This window comes from Hyperolius riggenbachi, chromosome 4 (assembly GCF_040937935.1).
Source record: "Hyperolius riggenbachi isolate aHypRig1 chromosome 4, aHypRig1.pri, whole genome shotgun sequence".
NCBI lineage: Eukaryota > Metazoa > Chordata > Amphibia > Anura > Hyperoliidae > Hyperolius > Hyperolius riggenbachi.
The window spans coordinates 2,281,666-2,305,694 of record NC_090649.1 but is presented as its reverse complement, the minus strand read 5'-3'; the positions used below and the strand labels follow the sequence as shown (position 1 = coordinate 2,305,694).

General features: G+C 46.9%; 1 protein-coding gene across 3 annotated transcripts in view; it reads left to right on the top strand.

The window, feature by feature from the left end:
- Nucleotides 1-24,029, top strand: part of FNDC4 (fibronectin type III domain containing 4) — a 110,005-nt gene that overhangs the window by 13,822 nt on the left and 72,154 nt on the right. For all 3 annotated transcript variants that reach the window (XR_011031294.1, XM_068279805.1, XM_068279804.1), the window contains exons 3-4: nt 2,491-2,819; nt 15,421-15,536. Coding sequence is in view for 2 of the 3 variants with exons in the window: in XM_068279805.1 (XP_068135906.1) it covers nt 2,678-2,819; nt 15,421-15,536 (258 nt within the window). In the remaining variant the exon portion in view is untranslated. The remainder of the gene's footprint in view (nt 1-2,490; nt 2,820-15,420; nt 15,537-24,029) is intronic.

Here is a 24,029-nt window from a genome sequence, read left to right as displayed (position 1 = left end):
TATTCACAGCCTTTGCTCGACATTTTGCCGAAGCATCTTTGGCAGCAATTTCAGCCTGAAGTCTCTTTGACTATCATGCCACAAGCCTGGCACATCTATCCTTGGCCAGTTTCCCCCATTCCTCTTTGCAGAACCTCTCAAGCTTCCGGAAAGTTCTCTTTTCCACAGAGGAACTCTGACAGTGACCATCAAGTTCTTGGTCACCTCCCTGACTAAAGCCCTTCTCCCCCGATCGCTCAGTTTAGATGGCCGGCCAGCTCTTGGAAGAGTCCTAGTGGCTTCATACTTCTTCCACTTGTGGATGATGGAGACCACCGTGCTTATTGGGACCTCCAAAGCAGCAGAAATGTTTCTGTAACCTTCCTCAGATTTGTTCCTGGAAACAGTCCTGTCCAGGAAGTCTACAGACAATCCCTTTGAGTTCATGCTTGGTTTGTGCTCTGACATGAACTGTCATTTGTGGGACCTTTATATAGACAGGTGTGTGCCTCTCCAAATCATGTCCAATCTGCTTAATGTACCACAGGAGGACTCCAGTGAAGCTGCAGAAACATCCTAAGGATGATCAGGGGAAATCTGGTGCACATGAGCTCAGTTGAGCTTCAAAGAGGCTGTGAACACTTATGTCCAGGTGTTTTTTCAATTTGTTTTATATTTTAATACATTTGCCAAAACCTCAAGTAAACTGTTTTTACGTGGTCATTATGGGATGTTGTGAGTAGAATTCTGAGGATAAAACTGAATTGAATCCATTTAGGAATGAGGCTGTAACATAAGACGTGAGAAGAGTGATGTGCTGTGAATACTTTCTGGATGCCCTGTACATGTCCACCTGTTTCCTGCAGCATCTCCACAAGGTCCTCTGCTGTTCTGGGACTGCTCTGCACTTCTCATGCCAGAGTTGTTCTCGTCTAGGAGACATCTTCTTCCTGAGCAGTATGACGGCTGTGGGGTCTTAGAATTTTATACTGTGTATTATTGTCTGTACAGATAAATGTGGAACCTTCGGGGTTCAGGAATTGTTTACAAGGATGAACCAGATTTGTGGAGGTCCACGGTTAATATTATTGTGAGGTGATTTCCCTAATAAGCCAGGCTAAAAGGCGGTGAATTTTATTATTTAGAATTTATATAGCGCCAACATCTTCCGCAGCACTGTACAGAGTACATAGCCATATCACCTAACTGTCCCTCAGAGGAGCTCACACTCTAATACCTACCATAGTCCTATGTCTATGTATGTATCATATAGTACATGTTGGCTCCAGTTAGGTTTATTGGCAATCTGAAGCTAAATATTTGCCTAAAGGCCTGAGATTATTTTCTGACATTTTAAAGCAGGAACCTATGGCTCGGGGGCCAGATGTGGCTCTTTAGATGGCTACATGTGGCTCAGATACATATCAGTAGTAGGGGTTAATTCACTAAGCTACACTGCTCAAGCAGCACAGCTTAGTGTGGCAGCGCAAGTAACATTTTCATAGTAGGCACACTACTGCTGTAGCATATACTACTAACTTACTCACGCTACCCCCAAAACTAACAGCTGCTCCAATTGTCCCACTCTGGGCCCTGTCAGGTCCAGTGACTTTGTAGGACGAGATCCCCACACTTTGATTGGCCCAATAGGCTGTCTGTCACTTGACAAGCAGCCTATTGGGCCAAAGTGCGGGGATCCCTTCCTACAAAGTGAATCAACCCCCAAGTCAGCTAGCTAATTGTACAAGCTGTTAGTCTATATTTCTCCTCTCTGGCCCTCGAGGAAATTGCTGATGTTGCTGAAACCCAAAAGAAGCTGAAGACGTGTCTGACACTTCCGCTGCCTGGCGGATCAACTGTATACACATCACCATGGCAACAGGGACGTGAGCCCTACAGTCCAGTTTGAAACATATTGTATGGCTCTCACGGAATTACATTTTAAAATATGTGGCGAATACGTCTCTCTCAGCCCAAAAAGGTTCCTGACCCCGGCTTTAAAGGCAGTTATTAGAGTTTATGTAAACAAGTGGCACACTGCGGTAGTGACATAGTCAATAAAACGTGAAATAATCTGTGACCATTACTGGAACTAATGAACTTTTGCCTCGTGTTCAGTAGATGCCTTTAATGATATGCGGAATATTTGGTTTATAAGTGTGGGATCTGGGGAGGGGTTATAGAGCGGGTTACAAGCATGTGTGACTCCAGCCTTTCCGACAGCCGTTCACATCTCCTGCATAATTCATCCCATCCTTCCATTTAGCAATAAATACATTTAGGAAAATACGTAGGAAACAAGCTGGCCATTTCAGAAAGCAGTTAATGGTATTCCGTATTCCTCATGGATGTCAGGCGGCAGCTTGTGATTGGCTGACACAGTAGTAATGTCTACTCGCTAGCTGCACTTGGACAGATCATTTCTCCCTGTCTACATCCTCTCCTCCTAGGCAAAGGTTCTCACAATGTGATGGAAGGGTGATCAGCAACCTCCATATCTTATATTTTCAGGAAGGTAATATCCTGGCCACTGCTGCACGGAATTCTGGGAAGTCCTGACGCTGCTGAAGAAGAGGTCCTATGTTTGAAGTTTCTGTCTCCCCCCATTGTGGACGGGTACCAGCCCACACAGCCACCCTGCTGGCCACCATACCATGTAGGGAGTATCTGGAGCAGTCTGCCCACACTTGAAGTTCCAATGACTTGCGTCTCTTTGTTGAGCCTGCAGTACAGAGGCAGTGTGTGGGGCCGCGGAGTGGCGGAGATGGCCCATATTCCAGTCTACCTGAGCCCAGCGGTCCTGATGTTGTTCAGTTGTGACCTCTGCCTGGTGAGAGCAAGTAAGTAGCTTCTACCAAGTCATTTATATGATTATTAACATACATTGTGTGACCAGTGGCGCAGCGATGGACCCCCGGCACACGTCAGACATTTAGTGTCAGAGGAATGTAAGGGGGGGGGGGGGGGAGACACCTGTGCGATCACCATCCCTGAAAGCATACACAGTGCTGATTATTACGGATCATCAGTCTACTGATTCCGACTTGCATACAGATTGCATGGAGCTTGGACCAATACAATGCTGTTTTTCATTATCCAGTTCCAATCTGCATGCAAAGCAGAATTTTAGTGATCATTATCATAGCAACATTAACAAAACGAATGCACTTGCTATGGGTGTGTCCTAAATGGGCCCCTCAGGTCCATGGGCCCTATTGTGGCTAAAACCTCAGTGTCCCCTATTGCTACGCCACTGAGTATAATGTAATGTTATATTATTCTACAACACGGGACAGACGGTTATCAATAGATTATACCTTCCCAGACATCTCACCATCTTCTCCCATCACCTTAGTCTGCCATCTTCCTTATCTTCTTCCATCATCTTCTGCCTTCTCCCATCTTATTCCATCATCTTCTTCCATCACTTTTGTCTGCCATCTTCTACCATAATCTTCTCCCATCTTCTTCCTCCACCACCTTCTCCCATCACCTTCTTCTGCCATCTTCCTCATCTTCTTCCGTCATCTTCTTCCACCATTTTCCCCCAGCATCTTCTTCCATCACCTTCGTCTGCCATCTTCTACCATCATCTTCTACCTTCTCCCATATTATTCTCCCATCTTCTTCCTCCACCATCTTCTCCCATCACAGGTGTAACAATAGGGGATGCAGCCCCTGCACCCGCTCAGGGCCGTTTCGGGGGGCATGAGGGGTCGCAGCATGAGGGGAGAGCTTAGCCACACATCGGCGGGTAGGGGGGACAGCCCCTCCCCTCACCTCAGTGATCTCCTCTCCAGCATCAATTAGTGTCTGCAGGTGGTGGGCAGGAACACATACCTTCCTGCATTCCACCGCCGGAGCTTCCTCTATGTGTCTGACGCTACTTCCTGTTTAAACAGGAAGTAGCATGAGGCACTTAGTGATCAGACCTCCGTGGTGGATGGAGGTATGTGCTCCTGCCGCCGCCTACAGACACTAATTGATGCTGGAAGGGAGCGCTGAGGGGAGAGCCCGAGGTGGGGGGGGGACTATCCGTCCTCCCTGCCGATGTGTGGCTAAGCTCTCCCCTCATGCTGCAACCCCTCCTGTGCCACAAAATGGCCCTGAGGAGAGGCATTCAGATTTCTGCAGGGGGGCCCGGTGATCTCTAGTTACGCCCCTGTCTCACATCATCTTCTGCTCTCATCTACTTCCATCACCTTCTCCCATCATCTTCTCCCATCATCCTCTCCCATCATCTTCTTCCATCATCCTCTCCCATCAACTTCTGCCATCATCCTCTCCCATCAACTTCTGCCATCATCCTCTCCCATCATCTTCTCCCATCATCTTCTCCCATCATCTTCTGCCATCATCTTCTCCCATCAATTTCTCCCATCATCCTCTCCCATCATCCTCTCCCATCATCCTCTCTCATCATCCTCTCCCATCATCTTCTGCCATCATCCTCTCCCATTATCCTCTCCCATCATCTTCTGCCATCATCTTCTCCCATCATCCTCAGCCATCATCTTCTCACATCATCTTCTTCCATTGTCTTCTCCCATCATCTTCTCCCATCATCTTCTTCCATCATCTTCTTCCATCATCCTCTCCCATCAACTTCTGCCATCATCTTCTTCCATCGTCTTCTCCCATCGTCTTCTACCATCATCCTCTCCCATCAACTTCTGCCATCATCTTCTTCCATCGTCTTCTCCCATCATCCTCTGCCATCATCTTCTGCCATCATCTTCTGCCATCATCTTCTGCCATCATCTTCTCCCATCATCCTCTCCCATCATCTTCTTCCATCATCTTCTCACATCATCTTCTTCCATTGTCTTCTCCCATCATCTTCTCCCATCATCCTCTCCCATCATCTTCTGCCATGATCCTCTCCCATGATCCTCTCCCATCATCTTCTCCCATCATCTTCTCCCATCAACTTCTGCCATCAACTTCTGCCATCAACTTCTGCCATCATCTTCTTCCATCGTCTTCTCCCATCGTCTTCTACCATCATCCTCTCCCATCATCTTCTCCCATCATCTTCTCCCATCATCTTCTGCCATCATCTTCTCCCATCATCTTCTCCCATCATCCTCTCCCATCATCTTCTGCCATCATCCTCTCCCATCATCTTCTACCATCATCTTCTGCCATCATCTTCTGCCATCATCCTCTCCCATCATCTTCTACCATCATCCTCTCCCATCATCCTCTCCCATCATCCTCTCCCATCATCTTCTTCCATTATCCTCTCCCATCATCCTCTCCCATCATCTTCTCCCATCATCCTCTCCCATCATCCTCTCCCATCATCTTCTCCCACCATCTTCTGCCATGATCCTCTCCCATGATCCTCTCCCATCATCTTCTCCCATCATCTTCTCCCATCATCCTCTCCCATCATCCTCTCCCATCATCTTCTTCCATCATCCTCTCCCATCATCCTCTCCCATCATCCTCTCCCATCATCTTCTTCCATCATCCTCTCCCATCATCTTCTTCCATCATCCTCTCCCATCATCTTCTTCCATCATCTTCTTCCATCATCCTCTCCCATCATCCTCTTCCATCATCCTCTCCCATCATCCTCTCCCATCATCCTCTCCCATCATCCTCTCCCATCATCTTCTTCCATCATCCTCTCCCATCATCTTCTTCCATCATCCTCTCCCATCATCCTCTCCCATCATCTTCTTCCATCATCCTCTCCCATCATCCTCTCCCATCATCTTCTACCATCATCCTCTCCCATCATCCTCTTCCATCATCCTCTCCCATCATCTTCTTACATCATCCTCTCCCATCATCCTCTCCCATCATCTTCTTCCATCATCCTCTCCCATCATCTTCTCCCATCATCCTCTCTCATCATCTTCTACCATCATCCTCTCCCATCATCTTCTCCCATCATCTTCTCCCATCATCTTCTCCCATCATCTTCTGCCATCGTCTTCTCCCATCATCTTCTTCCATCATCCTCTCCCATCATCTTCTCTCATCATCCTCTTCCATCATCTCCTGCCATCATCCTCTCTCCCATCATCTTCTCCCATCATCTTCTCCCATCATCCTCTCCCATCATCCTCTCCCATCATCTTCTGCCATCATCCTCTCCCATCATCTTCTCCCATCATCCTCTCCCATCATCTTCTCTCATCATCCTCTTCCATCATCTCCTGCCATCATCCTCTCTTCCATCATCTTCTCCCATCATCTTCTTCCATCATCCTCTCTCCCATCATCTTCTCCCATCATCTTCTCTCCCATCATCTTCTCCCATCATCCTCTCCCATCATCTTCTCCCATCATCCTCTCCCATCATCTTCTCCCATCATCTTCTCCCATCATCCTCTGCCATCATCTTCTCCCATCATCCTCTCCCATCATCCTCTCCCATCATCCTCTCCCATCATCTTCTGCCATCATCCTCTCCCATCATCTTCTTCCATCATCCTCTCCCATCATCCTCTCCCATCATCTTCTGCCATCATCCTCTCCCATCATCCTCTTCCATCATCTCCTGCCATCATCCTCTCTCCCATCATCTTCTCCCATCATCTTCTCCCATCATCCTCTCCCATCATCCTCTCCCATCATCTTCTCCCATCATCTTCTTCCATCATCCTCTCCCATCATCTTCTTCCATCATCCTCTCCCATCATCTTCTCTCATCATCCTCTTCCATCATCTCCTGCCATCATCCTCTCTCCCATCATCTTCTCCCATCAAAATGGCCCTGAGGAGAGGCATTCAGATTTCTGCAGGGGGGCCCGGTGATCTCTAGTTACGCCCCTGTCTCACATCATCTTCTGCTCTCATCTACTTCCATCACCTTCTCCCATCATCCTCTCCCATCATCTTCTTCCATCATCCTCTCCCATCAACTTCTGCCATCATCTTCTTCCATCGTCTTCTACCATCATCCTCTCCCATCATCTTCTGCCATCATCCTCTCCCATCAACTTCTTCCATCGTCTTCTCCCATCATCCTCTGCCATCATCTTCTGCCATCATCTTCTCCCATCATCCTCTCCCATCATCCTCTCCCATCATCTTCTGCCATCATCTTCTCCCATCATCCTCTCCCATCATCTTCTTCCATCATCTTCTCCCATCATCTTCTCCCATCATCCTCTCCCATCATCTTCTTCCATCATCTTCTCACATCATCTTCTTCCATGGTCTTCTCCCATCATCTTCTCCCATCATCCTCTCCCATCATCTTCTGCCATGATCCTCTCCCATGATCCTCTCCCATCATCTTCTCCCATCATCTTCTCCCATCAACTTCTGCCATCAACTTCTGCCATCATCTTCTTCCATCGTCTTCTCCCATCGTCTTCTACCATCATCCTCTCCCATCATCCTCTCCCATCATCCTCTCCCATCATCTTCTTCCATCATCCTCTCCCATCATCCTCTCCCATCATCCTCTCCCATCATCCTCTCCCATCATCTTCTTCCATCATCCTCTCCCATCATCTTCTCCCATCATCCTCTCCCATCATCTTCTACCATCATCCTCTCCCATCATCCTCTCCCATCATCTTCTGCCATCATCCTCTCCCATCATCTTCTTCCATCATCCTCTCCCATCATCCTCTCCCATCATCTTCTTCCATCATCCTCTCCCATCATCCTCTCCCATCATCCTCTCCCATCATCTTCTTCCATCATCCTCTCCCATCATCCTCTCCCATCATCTTCTTCCATCATCTGTTCCCATCATCTTCTTCCATCGTCTTCTCCCATCGTCTTCTACCATCATCCTCTCCCATCATCCTCTCCCATCATCTTCTGCCATCATCCTCTCCCATCATCTTCTGCCATGATCCTCTCCCATCATCCTCTCCCATCATCTTCTCCCATCATCCTCTCCCATCATCCTCTCCCATCATCCTCTCCCATCATCTTCTTCCATCATCCTCTCCCATCATCCTCTCCCATCATCTTCTTCCATCATCCTCTCCCATCATCTTCTTCCATCATCCTCTCCCATCATCCTCTCCCATCATTTTCTTCCATCATCCTCTCCCATCATCCTCTCCCATCATCCTCTCCCATCATCCTCTTCCATCATCCTCTCCCATCATCCTCTCCCATCATCTTCTTCCATCATCCTCTCCCATCATCTTCTACCATCATCTTCTTCCATCATCCTCTCCCATCATCCTCTCCCATCATCTTCTGCCATCATCCTCTCCCATCATCTTCTGCCATCATCTTCTTCCATCGTCTTCTCCCATCGTCTTCTACCATCATCCTCTCCCATCATCTTCTTCCATCATCCTCTCCCATCAACTTCTGCCATCATCTTCTTCCATCGTCTTCTCCCATCGTCTTCTACCATCATCCTCTCCCATCATCTTCTGCCATCATCCTCTCCCATCAACTTCTTCCATCGTCTTCTCCCATCATCCTCTGCCATCATCTTCTGCCATCATCTTCTCCCATCATCCTCTCCCATCATCCTCTCCCATCATCTTCTCCCATCATCCTCTCCCATCATCCTCTCCCATCATCTTCTTCCATCATCTTCTCCCATCGTCTTCTCCCATCATCCTCTCCCATCATCTTCTTCCATCATCTTCTCACATCATCTTCTTCCATTGTCTTCTCCCATCATCTTCTCCCATCATCCTCTCCCATCATCTTCTGCCATGATCCTCTCCCATGATCCTCTCCCATCATCTTCTCCCATCATCTTCTCCCATCAACTTCTGCCATCAACTTCTGCCATCATCTTCTTCCATCGTCTTCTACCATCATCCTCTCCCATCATCCTCTCCCATCATCCTCTCCCATCATCTTCTTCCATCATCCTCTCCCATCATCCTCTCCCATCATCCTCTCCCATCATCTTCTTCCATCATCCTCTCCCATCATCTTCTCCCATCATCCTCTCCCATCATCTTCTACCATCATCCTCTCCCATCATCCTCTCCCATCATCTTCTGCCATCATCCTCTCCCATCATCTTCTTCCATCATCCTCTCCCATCATCCTCTCCCATCATCTTCTTCCATCATCCTCTCCCATCATCCTCTCCCATCATCCTCTCCCATCATCTTCTTCCATCATCCTCTCCCATCATCCTCTCCCATCATCTTCTTCCATCATCTGTTCCCATCATCTTCTTCCATCGTCTTCTCCCATCGTCTTCTACCATCATCCTCTCCCATCATCCTCTCCCATCATCTTCTGCCATCATCCTCTCCCATCATCTTCTGCCATGATCCTCTCCCATCATCCTCTCCCATCATCTTCTCCCATCATCCTCTCCCATCATCTTCTTCCATCATCCTCTCCCATCATCCTCTCCCATCATCTTCTTCCATCATCCTCTCCCATCATCTTCTTCCATCATCCTCTCCCATCATCCTCTCCCATCATTTTCTTCCATCATCCTCTCCCATCATCCTCTCCCATCATCCTCTCCCATCATCCTCTTCCATCATCCTCTCCCATCATCCTCTCCCATCATCTTCTTCCATCATCCTCTCCCATCATCTTCTACCATCATCTTCTTCCATCATCCTCTCCCATCATCCTCTCCCATCATCTTCTGCCATCATCCTCTCCCATCATCTTCTTCCATCATCCTCTCCCATCATCCTCTCCCATCATCCTCTCCCATCATCTTCTTCCATCATCCTCTCCCATCATCTTCTCCCATCATCCTCTCCCATCATCTTCTACCATCATCTTCTCCCATCATCTTCTCCCATCATCTTCTCCCATCATCTTCTTCCATCATCCTCTCCCATCATCCTCTCCCATCATCTTCTCCCATCATCTTCTCCCATCATCTTCTGCCATCATCTTCTTCCATCGTCTTCTCCCATCATCTTCTTCCATCATCCTCTCCCATCATCTTCTCTCATCATCCTCTTCCATCATCTCCTGCCATCATCCTCTCTCCCATCATCTTCTCCCATCATCCTCTCCCATCATCCTCTGCCATCATCCTCTCCCATCATCTTCTCCCATCATCCTCTCCCATCATCTTCTCTCATCATCCTCTTCCATCATCTCCTGCCATCATCCTCTCTCCCATCATCTTCTCCCATCATCTTCTCCCATCATCTTCTTCCATCATTCTCTCTCCCATCATCTTCTCCCATCATCCTCTCTCCCATCATCTTCTCCCATCATCCTCTCCCATCATCTTCTCCCATCATCCTCTCCCATCATCCTCTCCCATCATCCTCTCCCATCATCTTCTGCCATCATCCTCTCCCATCATCTTCTTCCATCATCCTCTCCCATCATCCTCTCCCATCATCTTCTGCCATCATCTTCTGCCATCATCCTCTCCCATCATCCTCTTCCATCATCTCCTGCCATCATCCTCTCTGCCATCATCTTCTCCCATCATCCTCTCCCATCATCCTCTCCCATCATCTTCTCCCATCATCTTCTTCCATAATCCTCTCCCATCATCCTCTCCCATCATCTTCTCTCATCATCCTCTTCCATCATCTCCTGCCATCATCCTCTCTCCCATCATCTTCTTCCATCATCCTCTCCCATCATCCTCTCCCATCATCTTCTGCCAACATCCTCTCCCATCAACTTCTTCCATCATCCTCTCCCATCATCTTCTCCCATCATCTTCTACCATCATCTTCTTCCATCATCCTCTCCCATCATCTTCTTCCATCATCCTCTCCCATCATCCTCTCCCATCATCTTCTCCCATCATCCTCTCCCATTCTCCTCTCCCATCATCTTCTCCCATCATCCTCTCCCATCATCTTCTCCCATCATCCTCTCCCATCATCTTCTGCCATCATCCTCTCCCATCATCCTCTCCCATCATCTTCTCCCATCATCCTCTCCCATCATCTACTGCCATCATCCTCTCCCATCATCCTCTCCCATCATCATCTAAAATCTACTTCCTGCTGTTTTTGATTGTCCGGTTCCAATCTGCATGCAAAGCAGAATTTTAGTGATCATTATCATAGCAACATTAAAAAACGAATGCACTTGCTATGGATGATGTCCTAAATGGGCCCCTTGGGTCTGTGGGCCCCATTGTGGCTAAAACCTCAGTGTCCCCTATTGCTACGCCACTGAGTATAATGTAAAATGTTATATCATTCTACAACACAGGACAGACGTCATCCTCTCCCATCATCTTCTCCCATCATCCTCTCCCATCATCTTCTACCATCATCTTCTCCCATCATCTTCTCCCATCATCTTCTCCCATCATCTTCTTCCATCATCCTCTCCCATCATCCTCTCCCATCATCTTCTCCCATCATCTTCTCCCATCATCTTCTGCCATCATCTTCTTCCATCGTCTTCTCCCATCATCTTCTTCCATCATCCTCTCCCATCATCTTCTCTCATCATCCTCTTCCATCATCTCCTGCCATCATCCTCTCTCCCATCATCTTCTCCCATCATCCTCTCCCATCATCCTCTGCCATCATCCTCTCCCATCATCTTCTCCCATCATCCTCTCCCATCATCTTCTCTCATCATCCTCTTCCATCATCTCCTGCCATCATCCTCTCTCCCATCATCTTCTCCCATCATCTTCTCCCATCATCTTCTTCCATCATTCTCTCTCCCATCATCTTCTCCCATCATCCTCTCTCCCATCATCTTCTCCCATCATCCTCTCCCATCATCTTCTCCCATCATCCTCTCCCATCATCCTCTCCCATCATCCTCTCCCATCATCTTCTGCCATCATCCTCTCCCATCATCTTCTTCCATCATCCTCTCCCATCATCCTCTCCCATCATCTTCTGCCATCATCTTCTGCCATCATCCTCTCCCATCATCCTCTTCCATCATCTCCTGCCATCATCCTCTCTGCCATCATCTTCTCCCATCATCCTCTCCCATCATCCTCTCCCATCATCTTCTCCCATCATCTTCTTCCATAATCCTCTCCCATCATCCTCTCCCATCATCTTCTCTCATCATCCTCTTCCATCATCTCCTGCCATCATCCTCTCTCCCATCATCTTCTTCCATCATCCTCTCCCATCATCCTCTCCCATCATCTTCTGCCAACATCCTCTCCCATCAACTTCTTCCATCATCCTCTCCCATCATCTTCTCCCATCATCTTCTACCATCATCTTCTTCCATCATCCTCTCCCATCATCTTCTTCCATCATCCTCTCCCATCATCCTCTCCCATCATCTTCTCCCATCATCCTCTCCCATTCTCCTCTCCCATCATCTTCTCCCATCATCCTCTCCCATCATCTTCTCCCATCATCCTCTCCCATCATCTTCTGCCATCATCCTCTCCCATCATCCTCTCCCATCATCTTCTCCCATCATCCTCTCCCATCATCTACTGCCATCATCCTCTCCCATCATCCTCTCCCATCATCATCTAAAATCTACTTCCTGCTGTTTTTGATTGTCCGGTTCCAATCTGCATGCAAAGCAGAATTTTAGTGATCATTATCATAGCAACATTAAAAAACGAATGCACTTGCTATGGATGATGTCCTAAATGGGCCCCTTGGGTCTGTGGGCCCCATTGTGGCTAAAACCTCAGTGTCCCCTATTGCTACGCCACTGAGTATAATGTAAAATGTTATATCATTCTACAACACAGGACAGACGGTCATCAATAGATTATACCTTCCCAGACATTTCACCATCTTCTTTCATCACCTTCTTCTGCCATCTTCTCCCTCCACCATCTTCTTCCACCATCTTCCACCACGATTATTTTCTGGTGAAATGTTGCTGCATTATGATTATTTTCTGGTGAAACATTGCTGCATTACGATTATTTTCTGGTGAAACATTGCTGCATTACGATTATTTTCTGGTGAAACATTGCTGCATTACGATTATTTTCTGGTGAAACATTGCTGCATTATGATTATTTTCTGGTGAAATGTTGCTGCATTATGATTATTTTCTGGTGAAACATTGCTGCATTACGATTATTTTCTGGTGAAACATTGCTGCATTATAATTATTTTCTGGTGAAACATTGCTGCATTATGATTATTTTCTGGTGAAACACTGCCCACATTACAATTATTTTCTGGTGAAACATTGCTGCATTACAAATATTTTCTGGTAAAATGCTGCCCACATTATGATTATTTTCTGGTGAAGCATTGCTGCATTACGATTATTTTATGGTGAAACGCTGCCCACATTACGATTATTTTCTGGTGAAACGCTGCCCACATCACGGTTATTTTCTGGTGAAACATTGCTGCATCACGATTATTTTCTGGTGAAATGTTGCTGCATTACGATTATTTTCTGGTGAAACATTGCTGCATTATGATTATTTTCTGGTGAAACATTGCCGCGGTATGATTATTTTCTGGTGAAACATTGCTGCATTACGATTATTTTCTGGTGAAACACTGCCCACATTACGATTAATTTCTGGTGAAACGCTGCCCACATCACGATTATTTTCTGGTGAAATATTGCTGCATCACAATTATTTTCTGGTGAAATGTTGCTGCATTACGATTATTTTCTGGTGAAACATTGCTGCATTATGATTATTTTCTGGTGAAACATTGCCGCATTATGATTATTTTCTGGTGAAACATTGCTGCATTATGATTATTTTCTGGTGAAACATTGCTGCATTATGATTATTTTCTGGTGAAACATTGCCACATTATGATTATTTTCTGGTGAAACATTGCCACATTATGATTATTTTCTGGTGAAACATTGCCGCATTATGATTATTTTCTGGTGAAACACTGCCCACAATTCGATTATTTTCTGGTGAAACATTGCTGAATTACAATTATTTTCTGGTGAAACGCTGCCCACATTACGATTATTTTTTGGGTGAAACATTGCTGCATTACGAATATTTTCTGGTGAAATGCTGCCTACATTACGATTATTTTCTGGTGAAACATTGCTGCATTGCGATTATTTTCTGGAGAAATGCTGCCCACATCACGATTATTTTCTGGTGAAATGTTGCTGCATTACGATTATTTTCTGGTGAAACGCTGCCCACATTACACTTATTTTCTGGTGAAACATTGCCGCATTAGGATTATTTTCTGGTGAAACACTGCCCACATTACTATTATTTTGTGGTGAAACATTGCTGAATTACGATTATTTTCTGGTGAAACGCTGCCCACATTACGATTATTTTTTGGTGAAACATTGCCACATTACGATTATTTTCTGGAGAAACGCTGCCCACATCACAATTATTTGCTGGTGAAATGTTGCTGCATTACGATTATTTTCTGGTGAAACGCTGCCCACATTACAATTATTTTCTGGTTAAACATTGCTGCATTACGATTATTTTCTGGTTAAACATTGCCACATTATGATTATTTTCTGGTGAAACATGGCTGCATTATGATTATTTTCTGGTGAAACATGGCTGCATTACGATTATTTTCTGGTGAAACATTGCTGCATTATGGTTATTGTCTGGTGAAACATTGCCGCATTATGATTATTTTCTGGTGAAACATGGCTGCATTACGATTATTTTCTGGTGAAACATTGCCGCATTATGATTATTTTCTGGTGAAACATGGCTGCATTACGATTATTTTCTGGTGAAACATTGCTACATTATGGTTATTTTCTGGTGAAACATTGCTACATTATGGTTATTGTCTGGTGAAACATTGCTGCATTACAATTATTTTCTGATCAAATGCTGCCCACATCACGATTACCGTATTTTCTGGTGAAACATTGCCGCCTTACAATTATTTTATGGTGACACATTGCTGCATTATGATTATTTTCTAGTGAAACATTGCTGCATTATGATTATTTTCTGGTGAAACATTGCTGCATTACGATTATTTTCTGGTGAAACATTGCTGCATTATGATTATTTTCTGGTGAAACATTGCTGCATTACGGTTATTTTCATGGGGGGCGCCACAGGTTTTCTTGCCTGGAGTGACAAAATGGCTAGAGGTGTCCCTGAAAGAAGAACTAAATTAGGGTCAGTGTAATAAGAAGCGCAGTCGTAAAAAACAGTATGATAGCCCTATTATAGGAGAGAATTATAATTGTGGGGACTAAAATAAGAAACACTAGCACAGGTTTCTGTAACAGGGAACACCACAGAGGAGGAACATAGATTGTGGGCTAAACAAGGAGGCCATTACCGTAAAAAAAAAAAAAATTAAAAAAAGAGTTTAAAGCCACACCTTCTTTTGAAGACCGTGCCACTCACTTCCCTAATACAGGGGTTCCCTGAGAGCTAAACATGATTTGAAGGGTTCCTCCAGGGTGAAGAGGTTAAGGAAGAGTGGTGTAGACAGAGAGTGTGTTTCCCGGGCTGCAGAAATGTGTGACAGATGGTAACTCTTCTCTAGTGTTGGGTGACATCTCTGCTGCTGACGTCCTCCATCTGGCCGCTGCCTGTGGCTGCAGATACTTGGCTAGTGACAGTAATGAAGCTTATTGCCTGTCTGTGTCACATTGCAGATCGACCCCCGTCACCAGTCAATGTGACCGTCACACAGCTGAAGGCCAACTCCGCCACTGTGTCCTGGGACGTCCCCGAGGGAGACCTGGTCATCGGATATGCAATATCACAGCAGGTAGGATGTCATCTGTGTGTCATAGTTACATAGTTACATAGTTATTTCGGTTGAAAAAAGACATACGTCCATCGAGTTCTACCAGTACAAAGTACAACTCTAGCCCGTCCCCCACATACACCTGTTGATCCAGAGGAACGCGAAAAAACCCTTACAAGGCATGGTCCAATTAGCCCCAAAAGGGAAAAACTCCTTCCCGACTTCAGATGGCAATCAGATAAAATCCCTGGATCAACATCATTAGGCATTACCTAGTAATTGTAGCCATGGATGTCTTTCAACGCAAGGAAAGCATCTAAGCCCCCTTTAAATGCAGGTATAGAGTTTGCCATAACGACTTCCTGTGGCAATGCATTTCACATCTTAATCACTCTTACTGTAAAGAACCCTTTCCTAAATAAATGGCTAAACCGTTTTTCCTCCATGCGCAGATCATGTCCTCTAGTCCTTTGAGAAGGCCTAGGGACAAAAAGCTCATCCGCCAAGGTATTATATTGCCCTCTGATGTATTTATACATGTTAATTAATCTCCTCTAAGGCGTCTTTTCTCTAGACTAAATAAACCCAGTTTATCTAACCTTTCTTGATAAGTGAGACCTTCCATCCCACGTATCAATTTTGTAGCTCGTCTCTGCACTTGCTCTAAAACTGCAATATCTTTTTTGTAATGTGGTGCCCAGAACTGAATTCCATATTCCAGATGTGGCCTTCCTAGAGAGTTAAACAGGGGCAATATTATGCTAGCATCTCGAGTTTTTATTTCCCTTTTAATGCATCCCAAAATTTTGTTAGCTTTAGCTGCAGCTGCTTGGCATTGAGTACGATTATTTAACTTGTTGTCAATGAGTACTCCTAAGTCCTTCTCCAAGTTTGATGTCCCCAACTGTATCCCATTTATTTTGTATGGTGCTAGACCATTGGTACGACCAAAATGCATGACCTTACATTTGTAAACATTGAATTTCATCTGCCATGTATGTGCCCATATAGCCATCCTATCCAGATCCTGTTGCAATATGACACTATCTTCCTGAGAGTTGATTATTCTGCACAATTTTGTATCATCTGCAAAAATAGCAACATTGCTCACTACTGCATCTACTAGGTCATTAATAAATAAATTGAAGAGCACTGGACCCAGTACAGACCCCTGTGGGACCCCACTGCTAACAGTCTCCCATTTTGAGTACGATCCATTGACCACAACTCTTAGTTTTCTGTCCATTAGCCAGTTCCCTATCCAAGCACACAGACTCTTCCCCAGTCCTTGCATCCTCAACTTATGCACCAGACTTCTGTGGGGAACAGTGTCGAAGGCCTTTGCAAAGTCCAAGTATATCACATCTACAGCATTCCCAATATCCATATTAGCATTCACTACCTCATAAAAGCTGAGCATGTTAGTCAAACAGGACCTGTCTTTAGTAAACCCATGTTGATGCTGAGAAATAAGATTATTTTCTACTATGAAGTCATGTATAGTATCTCTTAGTAACCCCTCAAATAGTTTGCATACAACTGATGTTAAGCTTACAGGTCTATAATTTCCTGGATCAGATTTTTTGCCCTTCTTAAATAATGGGAAAACGTGGGCTGTACGCCAATCCACTGGGACTCTGCCAGTTGCAAGAGAGTCACAAAAGATAAGATAAAGGGGTTTATCTATAACTGAACTTAATTCCCTTAGGACCCGAGGATGCATGCCATCCGGGCCAGGTGCCTTGTCTATTTTTAATTTATTTAGTCTTGCCTTTACTTCTTCCTGCGTTAAGTATTTAATATTACAGTTAGAAGATTGAGACTCTTCTGCCTCTGTAATTTGCAACAGTGCTGTTTCCTTTGTGAAGACAGATGCAAAGAAAGCATTTAATAACTCTGCCTTACCTTGGTCATCCACCACTGAGTTCCCACCCTCATCCTTTAGGAGTCCTATACAGTCAACCTTTCTTTTTTTAGAGTTGATGTACTTGTAAAACTTTTTGGGGTTAGATTTGATATCCCTAGCGATTTGATTTTCAGCTTCGATCTTTGCCAGCCTAATTTCTTTTTTACAATTTTTATTGCACTCCTTATAATTGCTGAGTGCAGCCTCGGTCCCCTCCTGTTTTAGGTGTCATGCCAGTCCACCATTGCCTGGGGGGGGGAAATGTGTCATGCCAGTCCACCATTGCCTGGGGGGGGAAGGATGTGTCATGCTAGTCCACCACTGCCTGGGGGAGGGAAATGTGTCATGCTAGTCCGCCATTGCCTGAGGGGGGGAAATGTGTCATGCCAGTCCGCCATTGCCTGGGGGGGAATGTGTGGTGCGGTGATGTTTATGCATTGTCTGGTCACACAGTGTGATTGGCGTGGTGACGTTCATGCATTGTCTCGTCATACACAGTGTGATTGGCATGGTGACGTTCATGCGTTGTCTCGTCATACGCAGTGTGATTGGCGTGGTGACGTTCATGCGTTGCCTCGTCATACACAGTGTGATTGGCATGGTGACGTTCATGCGTTGTCTCGTCATACGCAGTGTGATTGGCGTGGTGACGTTCATGCGTTGTCTCGTCATACACAGTGTGATTGGCGTGGTGACGTTCATGCGTTGCCTCATCATACACAGTGTGATTGGCGTGGTGACGTTCATGCGTTGTCTCATCATACACAGTGTGATTGGCGTGGTGACGTTCATGCGTTGTCTCGTCATACACAGTGTGATTGGTGTGGTGACGTTCCTGCGTTGTCTCGTCATACACAGTGTGATTGGTGTGGTGACGTTCATGCGTTGTCTCGTCATACACAGTGTGATTGGCATGGTGACGTTCATGCGTTGTCTCGTCATACACAGTGTGATTGGTGTGGTGACGTTCATGCGTTGTCTCGTCATACACAGTGTGATTGGCATGGTGACGTTCATGCGTTGTCTCGTCATACACAGTGTGATTGGCGTGGTGACGTTCATGCGCTGTCTCGTCATACACAGTGTGATTGGCGTGGTGACATTCATGCGTTGCGTCATACACAGTGTGATTGGCATGGTGACGTTCATGCGTTGTCCCGTCATACACAGTGTGATTGGCGTGGTGACGTTCATGCGTTGTCTCGTCATACACAGTGTGATTGGCATGGTGACGTTCATGCGTTGTCTCGTCATACGCAGTGTGATTGGCGTGGTGACGTTCATGCGTTGCCTCGTCATACACAGTGTGATTGGCGTGGTGACGTTCATGCGTTGTCTCGTCATACACAGTGTGATTGGCATGGTGACGTTCATGCGTTGTCTCGTCATACGCAGTGTGATTGGCGTGGTGACGTTCATGCGTTGCCTCGTCATACACAGTGTGATTGGCGTGGTGACGTTCATGCGCTGTCTCGTCATACGCAGTGTGATTGGCGTGGTGACGTTCATGCATTGTCTCGTCATACACTGTGTGATTGGCGTGGTGACGTTCATGCGTTGTCTCGTCATACACAGTGTGATTGGTGTGGTGACGTTCATGCGTTGTCTCGTCATACACAGTGTGATTGGCATGGTGACGTTCATGCGCTGTCTCGTCATACACAGTGTGATTGGCGTGGTGACGTTCCTGCGTTGCGTCATACACAGTGTGATTGGCATGGTGACGTTCATGCGTTGTCTCGTCATACACAGTGTGATTGGCGTGGTGACATCCATGCGTTGTCTCGTCATACACAGTGTGATTGGTGTGGTGACGTTCATGCGCTGTCTCGTCATACACAGTGTGATTGGCGTGGTGACGTTCATGCGTTGTCCCGTCATACACAGTGTGATTGGCGTGGTGACGTTCATGCGTTGCCTCGTCATACACAGTGTGATTGGTGTGGTGACGTTCATGCGTTGCGTCATACACAGTGTGATTGGCGTGGTGACGTTCATGCGTTGTCTCGTCATACACAGTGTGATTGGCGTGGTGACGTTCATGCGTTGCGTCATACACAGTGTGATTGGCATGGTGACGTTCATGCGTTGTCTCGTCATACACAGTGTGATTGGCGTGGTGACATCCATGCGTTGTCTCGTCATACGCAGTGTGATTGATGTGGTGACGTTCATGCGTTGTCTCGTCATACGCAGTGTGATTGGCGTGGTGACGTTCATGCGTTGTCTCGTCATACACAGTGTGATTGGTGTGGTGACGTTCATGCGTTGTCTCGTCATACACAGTGTGATTGGTGTGGTGACGTTCATGCGTTGTCTCGTCATACACAGTGTGATTGGCGTGGTGACGTTCATGCGTTGTCTCGTCATACACAGTGTGATTGGCGTGGTGACGTTCATGCGTTGTCTCGTCATACACAGTGTGATTGGCGTGGTGACATCCATGCGTTGTCTCGTCATACACAGTGTGATTGGTGTGGTGACGTTCATGCATTGCCTCATCATACACAGTGTGATTGGCGTGGTGACGTTCCTGCGTTGCGTCATACACAGTGTGATTGGCGTGGTGACGTTCATGCGTTGTCTCGTCATACACAGTGTGATTGGCGTGGTGACGTTCCTGCGTTGCGTCATACACAGTGTGATTGGCATGGTGACGTTCATGCGTTGTCTCGTCATACACAGTGTGATTGGCGTGGTGACGTTCATGCGTTGTCTCGTCATACACAGTGTGATTGGCGTGGTGACGTTCCTGCGTTGCGTCATACACAGTGTGATTGGCATGGTGACGTTCATGCGTTGTCTCGTCATACGCAGTGTGATTGGCGTGGTGACGTTCATGCGTTGTCTCGTCATACACAGTGTGATTGGCGTGGTGACGTTCATGCGTTGTCTCGTCATACACAGTGTGATTGGCGTGGTGACGTTCATGCGTTGTCTCGTCATACACAGTGTGATTGGCGTGGTGACGTTCATGCGTTGTCTCGTCATACACAGTGTGATTGGCGTGGTGACGTTCCTGCGTTGCCTCATCATACACAGTGTGATTGGCGTGGTGACGTTCATGCATTGTCTCGTCATACACTGTGTGATTGGCGTGGTGACGTTCATGCGTTGTCTCGTCATACGCAGTGTGATTGGCGTGGTGACGTTCATGCGCTGTCTCGTCATACAGTGTGATTGGGGTGGTGACGTTCATGCGTTGTCTCGTCATACACAGTGTGATTGGCGTGGTGACGTTCATGCGTTGTCCCGTCATACACAGTGTGATTGGCGTGGTGACGTTCATGCGTTGTCTCGTCATACACAGTGTGATTGGCGTGGTGACGTTCATGCGTTGTCTCGTCATACACAGTGTGATTGGCGTGGTGACGTTCATGCGTTGTCTCGTCATACACAGTGTGATTGGCGTGGTGACGTTCATGCATTGTCTCGTCATACACAGTGTGATTGGCATGGTGACGTTCATGCGTTGCGTCGTCATACACTGTGTGATTGGCGTGGTGACGTTCATGCGTTGTCTCGTCATACACAGTGTGATTGGCGTGGTGACGTTCATGCGTTGTCTCGTCATACACAGTGTGGTTGGCGTGGTGACGTTCATGCGTTGTCTCGTCATACACAGTGTGATTGGCGTGGTGACGTTCATGCGTTGTCTCGTCATACACAGTGTGGTTGGCGTGGTGACGTTCATGCGTTGTCTCGTCATACACTGTGTGATTGGCGTGGTGACGTTCATGCGTTGTCTCGTCATACACAGTGTGATTGGTGTGGTGACGTTCATGCGTTGTCTCGTCATACACAGTGTGATTGGTGTGGTGACGTTCATGCGTTGTCTCGTCATACACAGTGTGGTTGGTGTGGTGACGTTCATGCGTTGTCTCGTCATACACAGTGTGATTGGCGTGGTGACGTTCATGCGTTGCCTCGTCATACACAGTGTGGTTGGCGTGGTGACGTTCATGCGTTGTCTCGTCATACACAGTGTGATTGGCGTGGTGACGTTCATGCGTTGTCTCGTCATACACAGTGTGATTGGCGTGGTGACGTTCATGCGTTGTCTCGTCATACACAGTGTGATTGGCGTGGTGACGTTCATGCGTTGTCTCGTCATACACTGTGTGATTGGCGTGGTGACGTTCATGCGTTGTCTCGTCATACACAGTGTGATTGGAGTGGTGACGTTCATGCGCTGTCTCGTCATACACTGTGTGATTGGTGTGGTGACGTTCATGCGTTGTCTCGTCATACACAGTGTGATTGGCGTGGTGACGTTCATGCATTGTCTCGTCATACGCAGTGTGATTGGCGTGGTGACGTTCATGCGTTGTCTCGTCATACACAGTGTGATTGGTGTGGTGACGTTCATGCGTTGTCTCATCATACACAGTGTGATTGGCGTGGTGACGTTCATGCGTTGTCTCGTCATACACAGTGTGATTGGCGTGGTGACGTTCATGCGTTGTCTCGTCATACGCAGTGTGATTGGTGTGGTGACGTTCATGCGTTGTCTCGTCATACACAGTGTGATTGGCGTGGTGACGTTCATGCGTTGCCTCGTCATACACAGTGTGATTGGCGTGGTGACGTTCATGCGTTGTGTCATACACAGTGTGATTGGCGTGGTGACGTTCATGCGTTGTCTCGTCATACACAGTGTGATTGGCGTGGTGACGTTCATGCGTTGTCTCGTCATACACAGTGTGATTGGCGTGGTGACGTTCATGCGTTGTCTCGTCATACACAGTGTGATTGGCGTGGTGACGTTCATGCGTTGTCTCGTCATACACAGTGTGATTGGCATGGTGACGTTCATGCGTTGTCTCGTCATACACAGTGTGATTGGCGTGGTGACGTTCATGCGTTGTCTCGTCATACACAGTGTGATTGGCGTGGTGACGTTCATGCGTTGTCTCGTCATACACAGTGTGATTGGCGTGGTGACGTTCATGCGTTGTCTCGTCATACACAGTGTGGTTGGCGTGGTGACGTTCATGCGTTGTCTCGTCATACACAGTGTGATTGGCATGGTGACGTTCATGCGCTGTCTCGTCATACACAGTGTGATTGGCGTGGTGACGTTCATGCGCTGTCTCGTCATACGCAGTGTGATTGGCGTGGTGACGTTCATGCGTTGTCTCGTCATACACAGTGTGATTGGCATGGTGACGTTCATGCGCTGTCTCGTCATACACAGTGTGGTTGGCGTGGTGACGTTCATGCGTTGTCTCGTCATACACAGTGTGATTGGCATGGTGACGTTCATGCGCTGTCTCGTCATACACAGTGTGATTGGCGTGGTGACGTTCATGCGCTGTCTCGTCATACGCAGTGTGATTGGCGTGGTGACGTTCATGCGTTGTCTCGTCATACACAGTGTGATTGGCGTGGTATCGTTCATGCGCTGTCTCGTCATACACAGTGTGATTGGTGTGGTGACGTTCATGCGCTGTCTCGTCATACACTGTGTGATTGATGTAGTGACGTTCATGCGTTGTCTCGTCATACACAGTGTGATTGGCGTGGTGACGTTCATGCGTTGTCTCGTCATACACAGTGTGGTTGGCGTGGTGACGTTCATGCGTTGCCTCGTCATACACAGTGTGATTGGCGTGGTATCGTTCATGCGTTGCCTCGTCATACACAGTGTGATTGGCGTGGTGACATTCATGCGTTGCGTCATACACAGTGTGATTGGCGTGGTGACGTTCATGCGTTGTCTCGTCATACACAGTGTGATTGGCATGGTGACGTTCATGCGCTGTCTCGTCATACACAGTGTGATTGGCGTGGTGACATTCATGCGTTGCGTCATACACAGTGTGATTGGCGTGGTGACGTTCATGCGTTGTCTCGTCATACACAGTGTGATTGGCGTGGTGACGTTCATGCGTTGTCTCGTCATACACAGTGTGATTGGCGTGGTGACGTTCATGCGTTGCCTCGTCATACACAGTGTGATTGGCGTGGTGACGTTCATGCGTTGTCTCGTCATACACAGTGTGATTGGCGTGGTATCGTTCATGCGTTGCCTCGTCATACACAGTGTGATTGGCGTGGTGACGTTCCTGCGTTGCCTCGTCATACACAGTGTGATTGGCGTGGTGACGTTCATGCGTTGTCTCGTCATACACAGTGTGATTGGTGTGGTGACGTTCATGCGTTGTCTCGTCATACACAGTGTGATTGGTGTGGTGACGTTCATGCGTTGTCTCGTCATACACAGTGTGATTGGCGTGGTGACGTTCATGCGTTGTCTCGTCATACACAGTGTGATTGGTGTGGTGACGTTCATGCGTTGCCTCGTCATACACAGTGTGATTGGTGTGGTGACGTTCATGCGCTGTCTCGTCATACACAGTGTGATTGGCGTGGTGACATTCATGCGTTGCGTCATACACAGTGTGATTGGCGTGGTGACGTTCATGCGTTGTCTCGTCATACACAGTGTGATTGGCGTGGTGACGTTCCTGCGTTGTCTCGTCATACACAGTGTGATTGGCGTGGTGACGTTCATGCGTTGTCTCATCATACACTGTGTGATTGGCGTGGTGACGTTCATGCGTTGTCTCGTCATACACTGTGTGATTGGCATGGTGACGTTCATG